Source organism: Periplaneta americana, chromosome 9, assembly GCF_040183065.1.
Source record: "Periplaneta americana isolate PAMFEO1 chromosome 9, P.americana_PAMFEO1_priV1, whole genome shotgun sequence".
NCBI classification, from domain to species: Eukaryota; Metazoa; Arthropoda; class Insecta; order Blattodea; family Blattidae; genus Periplaneta; species Periplaneta americana.
In genome coordinates this window covers 8,644,795-8,663,346 of record NC_091125.1, presented here as the reverse complement: position 1 = coordinate 8,663,346, position 18,552 = coordinate 8,644,795, and the positions used below count along the sequence as shown (strand labels likewise).

General features: G+C 36.5%; 1 protein-coding gene across 3 annotated transcripts in view; it reads left to right on the top strand.

The window, feature by feature from the left end:
- Positions 1–18,552, top strand: part of Cht6 (Chitinase 6) — a 572,389-nt gene that overhangs the window by 352,284 nt on the left and 201,553 nt on the right. For all 3 annotated transcript variants that reach the window (XM_069834392.1, XM_069834390.1, XM_069834391.1), the window contains exon 4: positions 3,892–4,331. In XM_069834392.1, the coding sequence (XP_069690493.1) occupies positions 3,892–4,331 (440 nt within the window). The remainder of the gene's footprint in view (positions 1–3,891; positions 4,332–18,552) is intronic.

Genomic DNA, 18,552 nt, shown 5'->3' with positions numbered 1-18,552 from the left:
TAATTCAGTCCCTATCATCATATCCCATCTCCCTTAAATCCATTTTAATATTATCCTCCCATCCACGTCTCGGCATTTGATAAACTGTTTCTACCAATAATTTAGTGCTAGATTTGTGCGTGAGTGGAGTTAGTTTGTATGTAGCGATTCTGTCCTGTTTCTAAATAACAAATATTCGTTAATTGGACTTTTAATGTTCATTTCAGTAGCGTGTCGTGAACCGCTTTTGGTTAACCAACTGTCTATATGTAGCAGTGGGTGATATCAAACTCCACAACAAAAATTTAAACCAAGCTCCGAAAAAAAGAAAAAAAAAATCCCATCAACCTGTATCAAAGTGCGCAAGTATTTCCCCTTATCAGTTACCCCCACTCTTTCACATCAATACTAAGCAAATTCCCTTCACACTTCAGAGTAAACAAATTAGTAATGTCAATATTGTGTACTCTGTTCTAGGCTTAGGACTAGCAGCATATGCCTTTATGTCGATCAATGCTGGCGGTTTAAAAATTGCTTACTGCTGATGTTAAAAAAATCAGGACAAAATCCATCGTAGGCCTATGAAAATTTCCTTCCTTACTTTCTGTAATGGTATGAAGCACGCTGTAAGTACTGTAGCCTTGTTATGTGCTTGCTATGGTAGAGCTGTTGTAATTCTTGTAGATATTGTTTTCTCTTTCTATATTTAAGGTTAAAATTTTGTTTGGAAGAGCAATCGCTTTTCACTTTAACACCAACATCTACCTGTACAGCTCGAAGGGCTTGAATAAATACAAATATATTCGGATGTGGACTAATAAAATGCTTCTTAAACTGTGCATGGAAAGATTCACACGCATTTGTGGTGCTGTCGCTATCTAAAGATTCTGATGTCCACAATGAGGGAGGAAATGTTGAATTTGTGTCAATGTAATTCTCCACTAAAATGGTTGATTTTTGTACCAAATACCTAAGATTGGTTATTGTAGAAAATATTATGTTACTTACTGAATTGTTGACCAATAGGAGTTCTTCGCCGTTATTGCTTTCTGTGTTGACTACTTGTAGAGCTTCATGAATCTCTTGCGTAGTTTTAGGTAGTCTTGGATGCAGTTTTCTTCTTTGCGTGTATAAGTTCCTTCTTGCTAGGTTTATATCCTTGGTCGTTATTTTCTCTCTTATTTCTTGTGGAGCTGAGCAGATTTCTCTCCTAATTAATTTCGAAGGTCTGTCGAACAAGTCTTCTTCACTGGCTTTGCTTTTCGCGGCATTTGTAATCATCTGACGGTGTACAGTTTCATCTTTATCATGGTTGTGGTTTACTTCTGTATTTAAAAGAATGTCACCGTCAATATTTGTCACTATTTTGGCATTACAAATTTTCACTATGCACCTCCAATTCTGTTCTTCTTTGTTCTTGCAATACTTCCTGTATTTATATCCATCAACTACAGTTAGTTCCTTCCCTCTTTGACTATACATTTTAATCATGTTGCTTGTAGTTGCTGCTGGCCGATGTACGAACAAAATGAACAGCGCGCCAGCTGTGGAGGAAGAAGTAAGTGTGCCGTAGCTTCGCGAGGAGTGCTGCGCGCGCACACGGAAAATAGTACCCGAGCTTTCATAGTAGGGGAGGGGAAAACGGTGGGGGTAGTTATTACTGTGACCGCGAAGCATATTTGCGGTGTTTGAATATAATTATACTTGCGGAGCTTGATAACACCGGTAGCAGTATGAGTCGAACTACTGTCCAGATGTTGCATGGATACTTACTTAAATATGACGTCACCATACGCCACTGCTTCATTCCATACAATATGACTCGGCATATAAAAATGACGCAAAATCCTTGTATGTCAACCACTTATTGGTTCCTATGTTCCCACCTCATGTGTTATGCTCAGGGTTCCAAATGGACATTTTCACGAACCGCAACGCTTTGTTATTTTCGTGTACACGGTGCTATTGATGATTACGACAGGATTAATGACGTCGAGTATTGCCATGAAATATAGCCTATACACACATCAATTAATATAAGAATTTCGGACACATGTCTTCTGATTATGTCGGATGGCTTGTACGGTATAAGGATATGCTACTGCGTTGGACTCTGGATAATGACCACACTAAAACTCATCAGGATTTCTGATACCATCATTATAGCTCAAAATAAAATTGACTGACTTTAGCCTTACTTTGTTTCTACTTATCTTAACACTTTACTTTCTAATTCAAATTTAAATTTATCAATTTAATTAATGCATTAAGTCATCACTACATTAGACATTGCAACCTGAAAAAGTAGAAGCTCGTACGGAGTTCAGTTTGGTTATTCACGTAGTGTATAAGACACTTGGTATCTCGTGAAACCTACCTTCGCGTGAGGGGAAGGAAAAAGTGGACTAAGAAGATTCACTACCTTCCTACGCTTCGACTTGCAAGCTATCTAGCTAGCTCGCTTGGCCCTAACAAAAGGTTCTTCTATGAGCTACGGATGCATTTGGTTTCACGAGATAGCGAATAATCTGTAAATGGAGGTAGCATGTAATAACTCTATACAAAGTAACTGAAGCTATAAAAGTACAGTAAATTTCAAACTTAAACTCAATATATTAATTTAAGAAAATAAAAAATTAATTACCTCAATTTGTTTCTTATATTTATGTGTGATAAGTCAGGTTTAATTGTAATTAATGAATTGGGTCCTGGGTCCAAAATTTCTGCTGTGTTTTAATCTAGGGGTTGTGTGGAATTTCGGTATACCAGTATTTGGAAAGAAACTACAATTTTGTCCGGTACAGTAATCATAATAATCAATTTTAAATTTATTTTGAGTGTAAGCAAGTCAGCAACATTAGAGTATGTATTTATCCCAGATTTAATATACCGAATATCAGAAAAATGAATTTTGTTGGGTAATCTAGAGGTTTATAGCCTATAGACAAATTTTGATAAATCCTTTTTTTAGCAAATTTAAAGAATAGAGTATCGATTTTGTCCTTCCTCCTCAACTTTATATGATGTATGTATGTATGTATGTATGTATGTATGTATGTATGTATGTATGTATGTATGTATGTATGCATGCATGCATGCATGCATGCATGCATGTATGTATGTATGTATGTATGTATGTATGTATGCATGCATGTATGTATGTATGTATTATATGTATTTATGTATGTACGTACGTAATATTATGTATGTATGTATGTATGTATGTATGTATGTATGTATGTATGTTATGTTACTATTTTTCAATGTATAATCCACTGTAAGTTGGGTAGAAGTAGCAAAATCGACACTCTAGCCTTTAATTTTGCAACAAAAACGAATTACCAAAATTAGAGTGATTTATTTATAAGAATAACGTTCCTACTCCGAACTATCGAGATTATCACGCTAATAACAGTTCTAACACAAACAAGTATTTTCTCTGTCTCCTTATTTGATGATCATCTGAACCTAAATGAAAGTATTACTCCACTTTTCTAATTATCGTACTCTCAGTTTATAATTATTGATCACTGTCATTAGGCAGATAGGTAATCTAATTTATTGTAATTATTTTATCTTTAAAGTTCATTCAAGTGTATTTGTACAATTAATTTCTTTGCATATACAGTATAAGTGGCTTCAATTCGCTTAAAATATATACCGAGATAATAATGATCCTAATAAGAATAATACAGCACCGCGTTACTCGTTTCTTTGGTGCTATGAGTAGATATTGTAAGAAGTAATTAACATAACAAAGGCGCAGCAGGATATCGCTGCGTGTGCCTCGTTCCGTTACACGGCTGCATCGGCTGTCCGTTAGGCCTACCAAGCGGCCTTGGAAATAGATGAGAGTACAATTCCGTAACGGCGCAAGTAAACATTTTGTAATGATGTCGTTGTGTGTTGCAGAGAACGGGACGCGCGTGGTGTGCTACTACACCAACTGGTCGGTGTACCGCCCCGGCACCGCCAAGTTCTCTCCGCAGAATATCAACCCTTATCTATGCACGCACCTGATCTACGCCTTCGGGGGTCTGACGCGAGAGAACGGTCTCCGGCCCTACGACAAGTACCAAGATATCGAACAGGGGGGCTACGCCAAGTTCACGGGCCTCAAGACGTACAACAAGCAACTGAAGACGATGTTGGCCATTGGGGGCTGGAACGAAGGCTCCACACGTTTCTCGCCGCTCGTCGCCGACGAGGAGCGCCGCGCCGAACTGGTGCACAACACGGTGCGCTTCCTGCGGCAGAACCACTTCGACGGCCTGGATCTGGACTGGGAGTATCCCGCTTTCCGCGACGGCGGCAAGCCGCGCGATCGCGAGAACTACGCTCTCCTCGTACAGGTGAGAAAGACTCCGCTCATTCAACATGGCACTTTCTTCAATATCTTTACCTTAGCTTATATACTTCACCCAACAACTTGATTTATTAGTAATTTATAACCCGAGTGTACCTTATCTCATTCTTTACTCTGTATTGCCATAGATCTACCATCTAAGTTATGTTTATTTATCTTTACTTTACACTGTCTTACTTGATCCTCTCTTAACCTTAATTCTGTGGCTCCAAGGAAGTATGTGATTCAATGAAAATCGGTCCAACAATATCATCCCCAAAAATTCCAGCCCATACATTGATCTTCTGATGAAACTGAGTATTATCTTGATGAAACCCATGGGGATTTTCAATGTTCAGTACCTACAATTGTGTTTGTTGACAAAGGCATTTAAGAAAAAAGTCGCTTCATCACTAAAGCAAATATTTTGTGTCAAATTTTGATCATATTCAATTCTCTGAGACATCTGTTCACAAAATTCTACTCTTCTATCAAAATCGTATTCGCTTGTTTGTTAACATTATGTAGGCCTATTAGTCTTAGTGACATGAAAGAAATCGAAGTCTTATAGCCTACAACTCAACTCAATAAACAATTCTGGCACCAGATAATCACTTTTAGTCGCAATGGTTACATGATGGCCGGATATTTACAGGAAGTAAAACGCGTTGAGATACTTCAGATTTAAGTAAATAACATAAATGTAAGCACAAACTTAAAATGAAACAAATTATGAGTGCGTGCTTTACGACCTCTACACAATAGGCCTACGATGAATGACTGTAAACATTTTACGTGTTTCAAATGAAAATTTCTCCTTATTCCTGATAAAATCCATTTTCTTCTTTCTTAACGAAGTGCTGGCTACCAAATTATTCTATTATGGCACTGGTCTATAAGCTCTTAGCTTTGTTTTCTTTTCGCATGTCACTGACCAGCAGACCTGTATTGTGTAACAGATTCGGGTGTCGCCAATCTATACTCCCTTCATATCTACTCTGTTGCGAGTCGCTTGGAGGCTAGGCCCGGTTCACACGAGCGGAATGTCTGCGGAACGGCAGCCGTGCGGCAGTCGCGCCATTCTGAGACCACACGAGCGGATAAAAGACGAACGGAAGGATTTGAGGTTTACAGTCGTCATAGATGCTAATCACCTGCAGTACTAGTGTACTTCGAAATGCAATTATTGATAAGCAAAGTAAAGATGAAGACATTGAGTACATCCAATAGTCAGCAGTCCTTTATTACAAGCAACTTTTTATGTGATGTTTAACTAATTGCGGAAGGAGGAATCAATTTATTTTAATTAACTTCAAAAAGACATTTCCCAGCTTCGATGGATTGTATCATACTTTGAAAAATGCCTTTAGAAAGAATATATTAACGTAAGACTGGCTATACCTCCAATAGAATGCTTTCTATAACATTTATGACAAATTAATGCCAATAGTTGCATGCATTTAATTGTTGAAATGAAACTGTAATAAGTGCATTTAATTTCGTATTTACTTTGGAGAAAATATAATCCTGTACGTATATTACAGGTACTTTAGTAGAAGGTAAAGAGAGAGGGATTAGAAGGAATTATCAAGAATAAATAGAGTTTACTGGAATTAAATATGTTAAGGTTACCGTCTGTTTTATTTTCAGAAACTAAAATGTTATCAGTGTTATCACTTTTTATTAAAAAGCACATAGAGAAATTAATGAATTAAAAAGTAAATGCCATAAATTAAAATAATTTATGTATTATTGTATAGGCTTATGCGAGAAATATTTGACAAGGGCTACTTATTAACATATTTCCTTTCTGCGTCGGAATGTTCCATGAAATTGGGAAACAGTACACAACAAATTTCATAACATGCTGAACATTTTTTATTTCTGTCCTTGTACTCTTCATTTTGAATGTCCTAAATATGTATATGGCCTTTTCTCATTCTCGATCACAAACACCTCAACGTCAACTTTCTCTACATCCATATCCCCATTGAATATAGCCTAATCACAATGCACCACTACAAGTAAAAAAATTTCAACAGCCATTGCTACAATACACGTCTGATATGTCGACTGTGACTCAAGCAGACGTTACAGAGGGTTTTCTCGGCGTACTCCCGTTTCCCTCTATCATTCCACCAACACTCTCCACCGTCCCCTCATCTATCATCTGCAATAGTAAAAAATGGATGGGGCTGAAGTTATGGAAGTAGTAGAGCTTACGGATTTCCGAGCTCATCAGCCCGTATGCCTGGCTCTATCAGGGGCTCAGATAGGGTGCGTGTCTGTCAGCCGACGATGACAGGAAAGGCTTGGGACTCTGACCCCTGAGACGACGATGTTCTGTAGCTTATAAAAAGTAGGCCTATTTCGAAGGAAAACGATAAACCAAATAAATGGTTCACTAGTAATGGACTTAAATTAAATACGGATAAAACCAGTATGCTACAATTCCGTTTCAAACCCAGTGAAAAACTAGTAGCAATAAAATATTAAAATTGTATTTCGACACTCACATCCAAAATTCCGCAAAACTATCGGCTAAGCCGTATTGTTGTTAGTATTTTGACTGGAAGGACATGAAAGAACATAATTGACCACCCACTTGCAATAATGGGGTAAGTATGAATGTATTTCGTAACTAGTACTACTACTACTACTGCTACTACTACTACTACCACTGCTACTACTACTACTACTACTACTACTACTACTACTACTACTACTACTACTACTACTACTAGGCCTAGTCACGGTGATGTTACACGATGCTCGCGTTTGTAGAAGCAAATTCGGAACTATTGAGTTATTCGATATATACATCTCATAGAGTAGTGGTAGAGTGCTCGCTTAAGGATCCGACGGTAGTGAGTTCGAGCCTTGTTCAAGTTATCTTATTTCATTATAATTCTTTAGGGATATAAATCATATTCAAGTCATCATTTGTATTTTGCTATCGTTCTTCAGCGATATATATTTTTCAATTCTTTGGGTCCAGGGGAATCTGTCACAGTACATTTTGTTTACTGTCGATTTCAGCAATATAAATAATATTCAAGTTATCATTTATATTCTTATTGTTCTTTAGCGATATAAATAATATTCAAGTTATCATTTGTATTCTGCTAGCGTTCTTTAGCGATATAAATAATGTTCAAGTTATCAGTTATATTCTGTTTTATTTCTTTACCGTTATAAATAATGTTCATGTTATCAGTTATATTCTGTTATCGTTATTTAGCGATATAAATAATATTCAAGTTATCATTTATATTTTGTTATTGTGCTTTAGAGTTATAAATAGTATTCAAGTTATAATTATTTATATTCTGTTATCGTTCTTTAGCGATATAAATAATATTCAAGTTATCATTCTTATTCTGTTAGCGTTCTTTAGCGATATAAATAATATTCAAGTTATAATTTTTATTCTGTTATGTTCTTTAGCGATATAAATAATATAAATTTAATGTTATATTTGGAAAAATAGAGTTGGATAATACTAGTTCTTGTTTTTTATTCTTATATTATTACATTATACTATCCTGTAACACAATAAAATGAAAAGTATTTGAGCCTGAGACGTTAACAGCTGAATTCAGACGTTCTTCCAACTGAGCCTCAGGGGCACAAGTAAAGAAGCATAATAATATGCGGAAAAATTGGACAAATTCCCCTCCAGGACGTCCTGATGATTTGTGAAAATCTCGCCCAGGACATGTCCACTCGACTGCAAAATGTGATCGAGATTGGAGGAAGATTGACTAAATATTGAATCGTGGCTTTTGGTTTGGTTTTTTAACTTTTAATTGTTTGAATTTTGTAAGGTAGACGCCAGTATGGTTGTTTTGTTTATGCCACGATAGATATTTTTATTGAGTATAATTTTCTTTCTTTCTTTCTTTCTTTCTTTCTTTCTTTCTTTCTTTCTTTCTTTATTTCTTTATTTCTTTATTTATTTCTTTCTTTCTTTCTTCCTCCCTTTTCCTTCCTTCCTTTCCATTTGCAGCCCTTATGTTATAATAAATAATGATAAAGTCAGGGCACAATGCATTCATGGACCTGATGTTAATTAGACCTACTAAAACAGTTATAAAAGAAATAGCAGCAATTATATATTCTCTGTTTCCTAAAAAAAAAAACATAAAACACTTGACGGTGTTCGAACACATGACCTCAAAGTACTACTTGCCCGGAACGCTACCATTACGCTAGAAGTGTAACATGTAACATGCTTTAATTATAAGGGTATATAGAAGGCATCGTGGTCCAACAGCATGTAACATCTCCTGCCTTTGAATAATTGTAGTGGAGATACCCGAAGGAGACTTAGTATCTAGAGAGAAGTGGCGGTTGATTGACTGAGGCAAGTGAGGCCGGGCCTCAGTCACTTGGCTTAACTGAAATCAAATTTTGTTTTTATGTAATGTATTAGTTATTTGAATAAAGCATATATCGCTGTAGAAGCATTTGAAACCTTTGTGATGTAGATAGGCCTGTTTTGCAGTAAAATTTGTTCCTGAGGTCAGGATCGCTCGTGCCGGGTCTGGCTTGTGATGTATATAGACCTGTTTTGCAGTAAAATTTGTCCATGAGGCCAAGATCGCTCGTGCCGGGTCTGCTTCTGGATTTTCGTTTGTCTTCGCGGGCTTTTGACGTTGCGCTTTAAACGTTTAACTTAGGCACAATTCGTCTGGCCTGGTCAGGTTTCACTCCTCTCAACCATGGGCCGGCCTCAAGGGTAGAGTGGGGTGGGAATAGGGTGACTTGTTTTCCTAAATAGGCCATAAATAACAAACATTCCAGCTCTTTGGCAGGCGGGCAAAACCCACACTATTCTCACTATGTCTTAGTTTATGACTTAAGCGAGGGTGTTGTACTATTGTACTTCGTGTAGTTATGTATTTCGGGAACATATAAACAGAAACAAATGCCAGAAATAATGCTATGTAGTTAATTCATTGTTAGAGTGTCCTTTTTCGAGAAGAAATAATATTGAAAGAAAGGAAGTTTTAAATAAAGAGAGAGCCGACCGAGATACCTACGACATCGCTAACAATTTTTCAGACAGATAATCTTAAAACGCGAGTTTCTATTGCATCCTTGTATGGGCAACATAAATGGTTAAGTGGTAATGTGGTGCAAAATAAACTTCTCTGTTGGCCTTGTTTGTTGCTGTCAAAGGAAAAAAATAAAAAGAAAAGAAAGAAAGGGAAATTTCAACACATAATATGGGTTGCTTCATCACATTGAAACAATCACTGAAACTCGCAGCATAACAGCTTATTTGGTGAGTGAAAGTATTATTTTTTATTACTAGTAATAATAATAGACTAATAATAATAATAATAATAATAATAATAATATTAATAATATAACAACAATAATAATTAATATAATAAATAAACACTTTCTATTGGAGGCACTTAAACTAGTTGCATCTGGCCTCACCGAGGATTTGGATCACCGGCCGCTACTGCTAGAGAGCGGCCATTTTTTCTTTTGACAGCTATACATATCAACGAGTTAGAAAGAGAATATAGAGCGGCCATTGCAGCGCCATGTCTGAAGAAAATTGAACGATCGCCCGCCATTATACTAAAAGCCAGGTTATGAACCGACTAAACCGGAAGCAACGTTCTGTTGGTCTCTTTCTGAGCTCTGTTGCCACATAGTGGGGCGAGATTCAAAGCGTGTTCAGCGTTTGTCACCGATATGTTTAAAATAACTACTGTATATAGTTCTCGATAACACTATCCACAATATTAGTAATTAAAATTACTGTTTTTAAGAAAGCACGAGCTAATGACGCTGGTACAAAATGCGACTCGTAATGCACGTGGTACTGCAAATGAACTGGCTACACTGTCTCCGTGATTCCGTTGCAAGATTTTCGTTAGCAGACGACATTTTCACGCAAGGTCCAATGAAAAGCTCCGTTCTCGTTCTCCCCTCCATCCCCCACACAACGTGTCATCGCTACACAGGCTACCCCTCTAACCCGCACTTTCCTCTCGCCCATCCAACTACTTCCTGTTTCATCGGTTCATAACCTGGCTTTTAGTATAGCTTAAGCGCCCGAAACAAAGTGGGCATGGCGATAAGTGAAGTTGGAATCGTGAAACTTTCAAAATTTCGTTTGCATAAATCAGTTAAATTGAAGTGGAAAAATATAGTATTTCGTCAAATACGTGCTAATAACTTAATCTAAAATATATAGCTTACATACGCTAAATTTAAGACACTTGAGCTATTTCTAGAAGGAAAGCTTAAAAGAATAACCTGACCAAAGTTGTCATGTACAGTTTCCCTGGAAAAGGATGAGACGATTGAATTTTCCGAAGTCTCAGATGTAAGACACTGCGCATGATCGGAGACCAGAGCACCGATACACAAGATAACGAATATTGAGTTACTTAAATGCAGGCTATTTGGTTTGTTACTAGCATCGTTCCGAAATTCACTTAAAAAACTGCAAAAAATATGATAATATTACGTAAATAAAAGATAAATATATACATAAATCGTGTAGTTAAATCGACATTGGACCTTCATGACTAGATCGACACTCCGCACAGAAAGGGACGCTTTCATGTCGTTTCAATAGCTCAGACGGTAAGACTTCTGCGTGTTGTGTAGAAGAGTGCGGGTTCGATTCTTAGTCTACATAACGATTTTTTTTGTCTAAATAACGTTGAAATAGCTAAGTAACGTTGAAAGAGAGATTTACAAAGTCCTGAGATTAAGTGTTAATGATCGCAAGCAATACAAAATTACAAGTTATAATATTATAAACGTTAATCTAATGAATGCATTTATACACACATATACAATGTAAATGCATATATATATTAAAAACTAACAATTAAAATGAAATTAAAAAATATATGTAATAATAGACAACCTTTTACAAAGGTTTAGAGTCCTTAGGCTAAGTCATTTGTTGAGTAATTATTACAATATTTTATTAATAGCTTTTCCATATGTGTAAGAAATGCACTCGCACAAAACAATTTTTGTTAAAAGTATGGCTTTGGATTATTTCATTCTCACCCCTTCAGTTAATTTTAACTATTTTATCTACGTGTTTGCAATAGTGTTTAATTTAATGTGCATTCAATTTTATTCATGTTATGATTGAATGAAAAAGCACTGTTGCAGTTATTGACTAATTACATATATTATTAAATACATCTGTTAAGTAACCAATTGCAGTATCTTTTGCAAAATCTTGAATGTTTAAGTTGTCAATAATATTTCTATACCATATACTATAATACGTTAAAAGAATTTGCAATAGATTTGGGATCCTCTAGTTTATAATCATTGGTTTTAATGAAAAAATATTTTCTTTCTTAGGATATATACAAGTTTAAATTTAATAATATTCCGAATAGGTTTAATTGTATTATCTGAATTTTGTACTTTTCTATTCAAATATATTCTATTCACTCTTTCATAATTTTTTATAAATTACACTGTACATCTTGCAGTATTTAAGAACATGATCATTACATTGCAACACATTACATATAGATTCTTCTTTTTAATACATGAGATTTTGAAGTCCCTGCGTTATCTACATGTTTTTAATTTTGAATTTTTTCACAACATTGAGTGGAGAACATCCACTGAAGTGATTATGAAATTAAGTGAAAAATTCAATGCATTTACTCTTAATATCAGTAGTACCAGTATCATATATGTTTTTCCAAGATTCATTTTGTAGACATAAATGTGAATAATCACTAGATACAGCATTTACGATCCTTTCTTAGTTTTTAAATTAATATTTTGAAATTGTTCAGTAACATTGGAAACACTTAGGATTTGTTTATCATGTTCAGACAAACCATTGATTATAGGTTCTGTCGAATAGGAATTCAGTCTAATTCTGTGTACAAAACATTTATCGATGGCTGTGCTACTTCAGCTTGTATGCTGTGGGAAAATGAGTCTACGACTAAGGTTTCCAGTTTCAAGGAGTGAATTTAATTTACTTTTACGGAAAAGTTCCGAGAGATAATCTATGTTTATGTCACTACAGATCACAAATTCCATATGAGATTTCTAAAGTGTTTTCTTCACAAATTCAATGTTGGCTATAAATATTAATAAATAATCTAAGAAATATGAATGATTGTAGTTAGAAGTCTGATTTACATTATAAAAAGCAAGAAGTTACATTCCTCCTCAAGATTCGAACTTTCGGTTATGGTTTTGTCGTCCAACGCACAACCACGGACCTATTCAATGCTTATGTTAATAACCTACAATTTAGCTGTAGCAGTGTGATGTCATAACTTGGGGTTTGTTTACTTAATGTAATTAGATTTAATTTGATTATTTTCGCAACAATTGGACTTCCTATTATTTACTTATTTAATTTAGGGTTGATTTATTAACTCTTATTATGCAAGATGCCTGTTATTTCAATAATTCTATATCACGTTAAATAGTCATTGTCTACACTAAAGTATTATCGTCATCCCTCATTTCTCATCGTAATTGCGAATCGACGTGACATGAGACAGCGAGTTATAGCTCTAGTTGAGGCTGGATATGGGGCTAGATCTGCTGGCCGTTTGGTCGGTATTCCTGGAAGTACAGCCGCGAGGTGGGTTCATCGTGACCAAAATTTAGGGGAGGTCGAAAATCGCCGTATTCCTGGGCGTTCGCGGATTTCTTCATTGTAAGAGGATGCTCTCTTATTCGAGACAGTTCGACAGGACCCCTTTCTGACAGCTAACGAAATAAGAGCAGCATTAACTTTCCCGGCTCTTCACAGACTGTGATCAGCAGGTTGAGGAACCGCGGTATTAGGAGCCGGAGGGCTGCGCAAATGGAAATATTGGGGGAAGCACAAGCTGTCGACCATCTTGCCTTCGCTACCAATCGAGTGGATTTCGATTGGAGAAATGTAATTTTCTCCGACGAAACAACCATCTCGAGTGATTACGAAGGTCCTGTCCGTGTCTATCGTGAGGATGGTCTCCGACATGACCAGCGCTATGTGCACCGACGTGAAAGATCGGGGCGCTTTAGCATATCGTGTTAGGGGTGGCGTTATAGAACACATCGGTGGCCGGTTTAATGCGGGAACTTACGAGCACATTCTGGAAAATATATTCCTTCCCTCCGCCCGAGAACGTTTTCCCGAAGGAACATTGCTGTTCCAGCAGGATAACCATCCCGTGCACTATGCTGCAAGCATTCAAAGATGGTTTCAAAGGAGACCCGAGATCGAAATCATTAATTGGCCTCCGAAGTCACCTGATTTGAATGTCATCGAAAATTTATGGGCGGAATTGCAAAAGAGAAAGATAGCCACCTATGCCCACCGACGCCCTCGAAATCGAGACGAATTGTGGTATCAAGTTGTTGACTCCTGGGAAGATCTCGCCGGGGATCAGAACTTATTCCACAATCTCGTGACATCCATGCCGGATCGACTTAGAGCTGTAATAGAAGCTGATGGCATGTGGACAAGATTTTAAGTTAACAGGTCTCTTTTTGTTTCTTATGATTTTTGTTTGAGGAAGAATACTTTTAACTTCCAAGTAAGAATTTTTTTTTTTTGACGAGGTTCAGCCCACTTGTAAGACCCAGAAATTGGGCATAAATTATTCCATATTTTTCGACAAATTAGACAGTCGAGGAACTCTGAACAAATTAATTACACCTCAATAAAAAAAAGTTTTACACGGGATCGAACACGAGACGTTTCGGTTATATAGTGGAACCGACACGCTACTATATGAGCTAACGAGACAAGACAGTGACAGCAGCAGTCCAGATTGTAGATCCCTTAGCAGGCATTTGCCATTCGGTACAGTGAAGCAATGATATTTTGTGACTCGAGTTATGTTGTGAAATCCTGGCCTTGAATGGCAGTCTTCTTCGTGATCCTTATTCTGGTCCTTGTCCTTGTAACAATTCTTGTACTATTTGTCATGTTATGTATCGTTACGTCGATATCGAGTGAACCGCGCTGTAGAACTTTAACTTCCGACGATCAAGAATCGTCTCATTCTTTTTCAGGGTAACTTTACGTATGACAAGAGTTCCAGCAAATATACTGAAGAAAATGGTAATATTCCTAGGTGTTTTTTTTTTTTTTTTTTTTTTTTTTTTTGCAACCTGCAAGATTTCCTATAAAATGAAGGAGTATGATTCAGATGATTTTATTAAATTGTTTTCCCAGGCTTTACACTTTGCAAAACTATTTATTATACCATAAGATATAGAATGAAAGTAGGTCCTAATTGTAGTAAAAAAATCTTTACCTCCAAACTTGTAACTTGAGTAAAACATGACCAAACAACTTTCAGTTTTTTATTGTTACAGTAGTGTACAGTAAAATTATCGGAATGTGAACGTGAGGCCAAAAGCCGGCTGATCTGTCTGGGCCCTTCAAGGGCTGTGGCACCACAGATTATTATAATAAATAGTAGTAGTAGTAGTAGTAGTAGTAGTAGTAGGCCTAGTAGTAGTAGTAGTGGTAGCAGTAGTAGCAGCAGCAGTAGCAGCAGCAGCAGCAGTGTATAATTGAGCGCCCACGTGCAATAATGGGATAAGTAGTTACGAAATACATTCATACTTACCCATTATTGCAAGTGGGTGGTCAATTATGTTCTTTCATGTCCTTCCAGTCAAAATACTAACAACAATACGGCTTAGCCGATAGTTTTGAGGAATTTTGGATATGAGTGTCGAAATACAATTTTAATATTTTATTGCTACTAGTTTTTCACTGGGTTTGAAACGGAATTGTAGCATACTGGTTTTATCCGTATTTAATTTAAGTCCATTACTAGTGAACCAATTGTTTGGTTTATCGTTTTCCTTCGAAATAGGCCTACTTTTTATAAGCTACAGCACATCGTCGCCTTCTATAAGCAGTAAGAAAGGACACAAGAAGTGTCGTGAACACAAAATGCTATGCTCGGAGGAACACAATTTATCTCAGTTCATATTTATTACACACTGTTTCAGTAGTTCCTTTTTTTTTTTTTCCTTTCTCTAAGAATCTGCAAGAAAAGAAAAGTACTGTAGTACACTCGGTATGTATGCCGGGGTTTGTTACATATTTACGTATGAAAAAAAATGCTGCTAATTAACAAAACTATGGACTGAACTTTATATAATTTACCAGAAATAGCTCTACCTCCGTATACACAACGTTGTAAGCAGACGGATTTTTACAACGGTAGGCGCTTAGTTCATATCTGCCGTGTTTCGCGTGGCACTCATAGAGCGCTGTGAAGGACAACTTGGCCACTCTATATTCTCTTTCTAACTCGTTGGTACATACCGTAGGCTACTATAAAGTATGGTGCACTACATTCTTACCTGCACTCCTCAGACGAAGCCGAATACGAGTTAAAACAAAGATTTGTAAGAAATCGCCGAAACGAAAATTCTGAGACAAAGAATATATAAACTTAAGGACAGAACAAGAAGTTAAAAATAAACGTGCAATTAAACAATTACTTTAATGACTAGATAATTCGGCCATGACCATGTTAATAGAATGGACGTAGAGAGAATAGTTCGGTTTTTAAAAGAATAATAAAATTAAACAGGGAAATAACGGTAGAGGCAGTAGGGTGAACAGTCAATCAGTCTACGAGTGTATTAGTCCAGCCTGCGGCAAATTTTCCTTGGGTTCCAATAATTTCCCCTGCCATTTACAGTAGTTATATCTCCGTAACTCACAATGTGTTCTTTCAGTTACAAAAAATCAACGATATTCCTAAGAAAAAAAGTTACTAATAATGGTCCTTCATTTGATGCCAAAGCCTAAATCAGTCAGAGAACTTATCAGGACAAATAAAATACTTTATATGTGGTCACAATGTTGTATGTCTATTTGTAACATCAATTGTATAAAAAGTTAGGATTTAAGGTCAAGTTGTCTAATGTAGCAGTAAAACAACAAAAAATGTTACTGAGATCCAACAACCAACGAAGCTAGCAGGATATGAGGCAGTTCTTTGAATTAGATTTGACATTTTTAAGAACGTAATTTAACACTTTATGTACGCTTCATTAATAATAATAATAATAATAATAATAATAATAATAATAATAATAATAATAATGTTTTATTTTAGCTGCCAGAGTTATGGCCGTAAGGCCTTCTTTTACACTCAACCAGCAAAAAGTAGGCTATATAGACAAAGAATACCTAAACATTTGATTTCGATAAAAGTTACGTGTATACAAGTGTTACTTATGAATTAAACAGTAAAATACTATGAACTATTAATTAAACAATGAAATACAAACTGTGTAGCAGAATTAAATTAAAATACGTAGAATATTAATATATTCCAAATAATGTTAGATAATAATAATAATCCGTGGCGCTACAGCCCGTGAAGGGCCTTGACCGACCAGCCGGCTGCTGACCTCACGCCCACATGCCGAAGCAGAAGTGGACTATCATCCAATCAGAATGGAGGTATTGTATGGTTAGCACGATGATCCCCCCAGCAGTTATAGCTGGTTTTCGCCACTGGATTTCGCTACCTATCGTAGCTCCCCAAGTGCATCACGATGCTGGGTGAGCACCGGTCTCATACACTGGCCGAAATTTCATGAGAAAATATCTACTCCCATGAGGACTGGAAGCAGTGCGCATTCTGTAACGCGAGTCCTAGGCAGGATGCCTTACTTAGACCACGACGCCACGGCGCGGGACAATGTTAGATAATAGGAAGAGATTATTATGAGACAATTGTGAAAATACAGCGCTAACAGGATGAATGTCTAAAGAAAGAAGTTACCATAGTCAGTGATCGTTGTTTAAGCCAGTATAATTAGAGTGAATTGCTAAATCCTTTAAGCTATTTTTTAATGTTTATTGTCTTGCAGCATATAATACTAAGTGGATATTGTAAAAGATCGTGAATAACAAGATGTTCTATGAAGAGGTATACTTAGTGTGCCACAGATAGGTGATCTGGTATTTACATCGTGGTTAGAGTGTAGATAAGAGAAACGAGACGAAAGGTAATTTGGTGTTGAGATGTGCAGAATTCGAAAGAGTAAAGACAAAGAGTGTAAAGTTTTACGTTCTTTGAGTCGAAGTCACGAAAGACTTGCGAAAGACTGTGATACGTGATCATATCGTCGGATGTTGCACACGTATCTGACGCACATTTCTGAACTCGCTGTAACTTGACTGACAGTTCAGAACTTAGGTCACTTAAAAGAACATCACAATAATCGAAGTGCGGCATTACTAGGGTTTATATTGGTGTAAGTTTTAGTTGCTGGGGCAAGAAGTTTCTCATGCGACTCAAACAGTGAATGGAGGAACAGATTTTTTTATCGTTTCTTTAACTTGAAAATTCCAACTTAGATTATTATCAAAAAAGAAGCCAAGATTTTTTACGACAGATGAATAAGGGATTAGTGTGTTGTTAAATGTAACAACTGGAAGATTACTGTTATTAAGAGAGTTAACTAAACGTGTGTGTCCAATAATTATAGCTAGGGTCTTACTTGGATTACGTGCGATTCCGAAATTGGTCGCCCAATTGGAAACGGTGGCTAAGTCACAATTCAACTTATTAAGTGATCGATTGATTGATTGATTGATTGATCGTGTTGAGTCTGGAATGTATGTAAAGTCGTAGAACATTGCTATAGAGCAGACCTGCAGAACTGTAGCTCCTCAGAGCGATTGCTTTACTCCCCTTTCTTACCCCACCCACCTTTTCTACCATTGCGGTCATGACGTTCTAGTTACGGTCGGCTGCATCAACATTCATTCTTGCGGCGGCAGGTATGCAATACGCTGTCAAGAATTACAAATGTACAGATAATAAAATCCTTAGGAACATACCTTTAGAAAGTAAGAGAAAATGAATGAGGGAAATAAATAAATTAAAAGACATGTAAAATAAATTCTAAAATGTATGTTTGCATATAATGTAAGAAGGTATACCTATGTATATATCGTCCTATTACTAGTAAAGCCGATTAAATCCACTTTTTATGCAAAATAAGTTACGTACAGTCCCTGACATGTCTTTCCATGCCATGGGAAGAACTGATTACCAAGTGATACACACTGTTGGCGGTCACGTAGGTAGGAGTCCATCCAGCTCAAATTATTGCCTGACAGGTGCAAAGTCTTCATCTTTCCAAGAATCAGGTCGATATCAACAGAAGTAAAGGCATTGCTGAAATCGAGAAGAGTTAGTGCCGTTACTTCA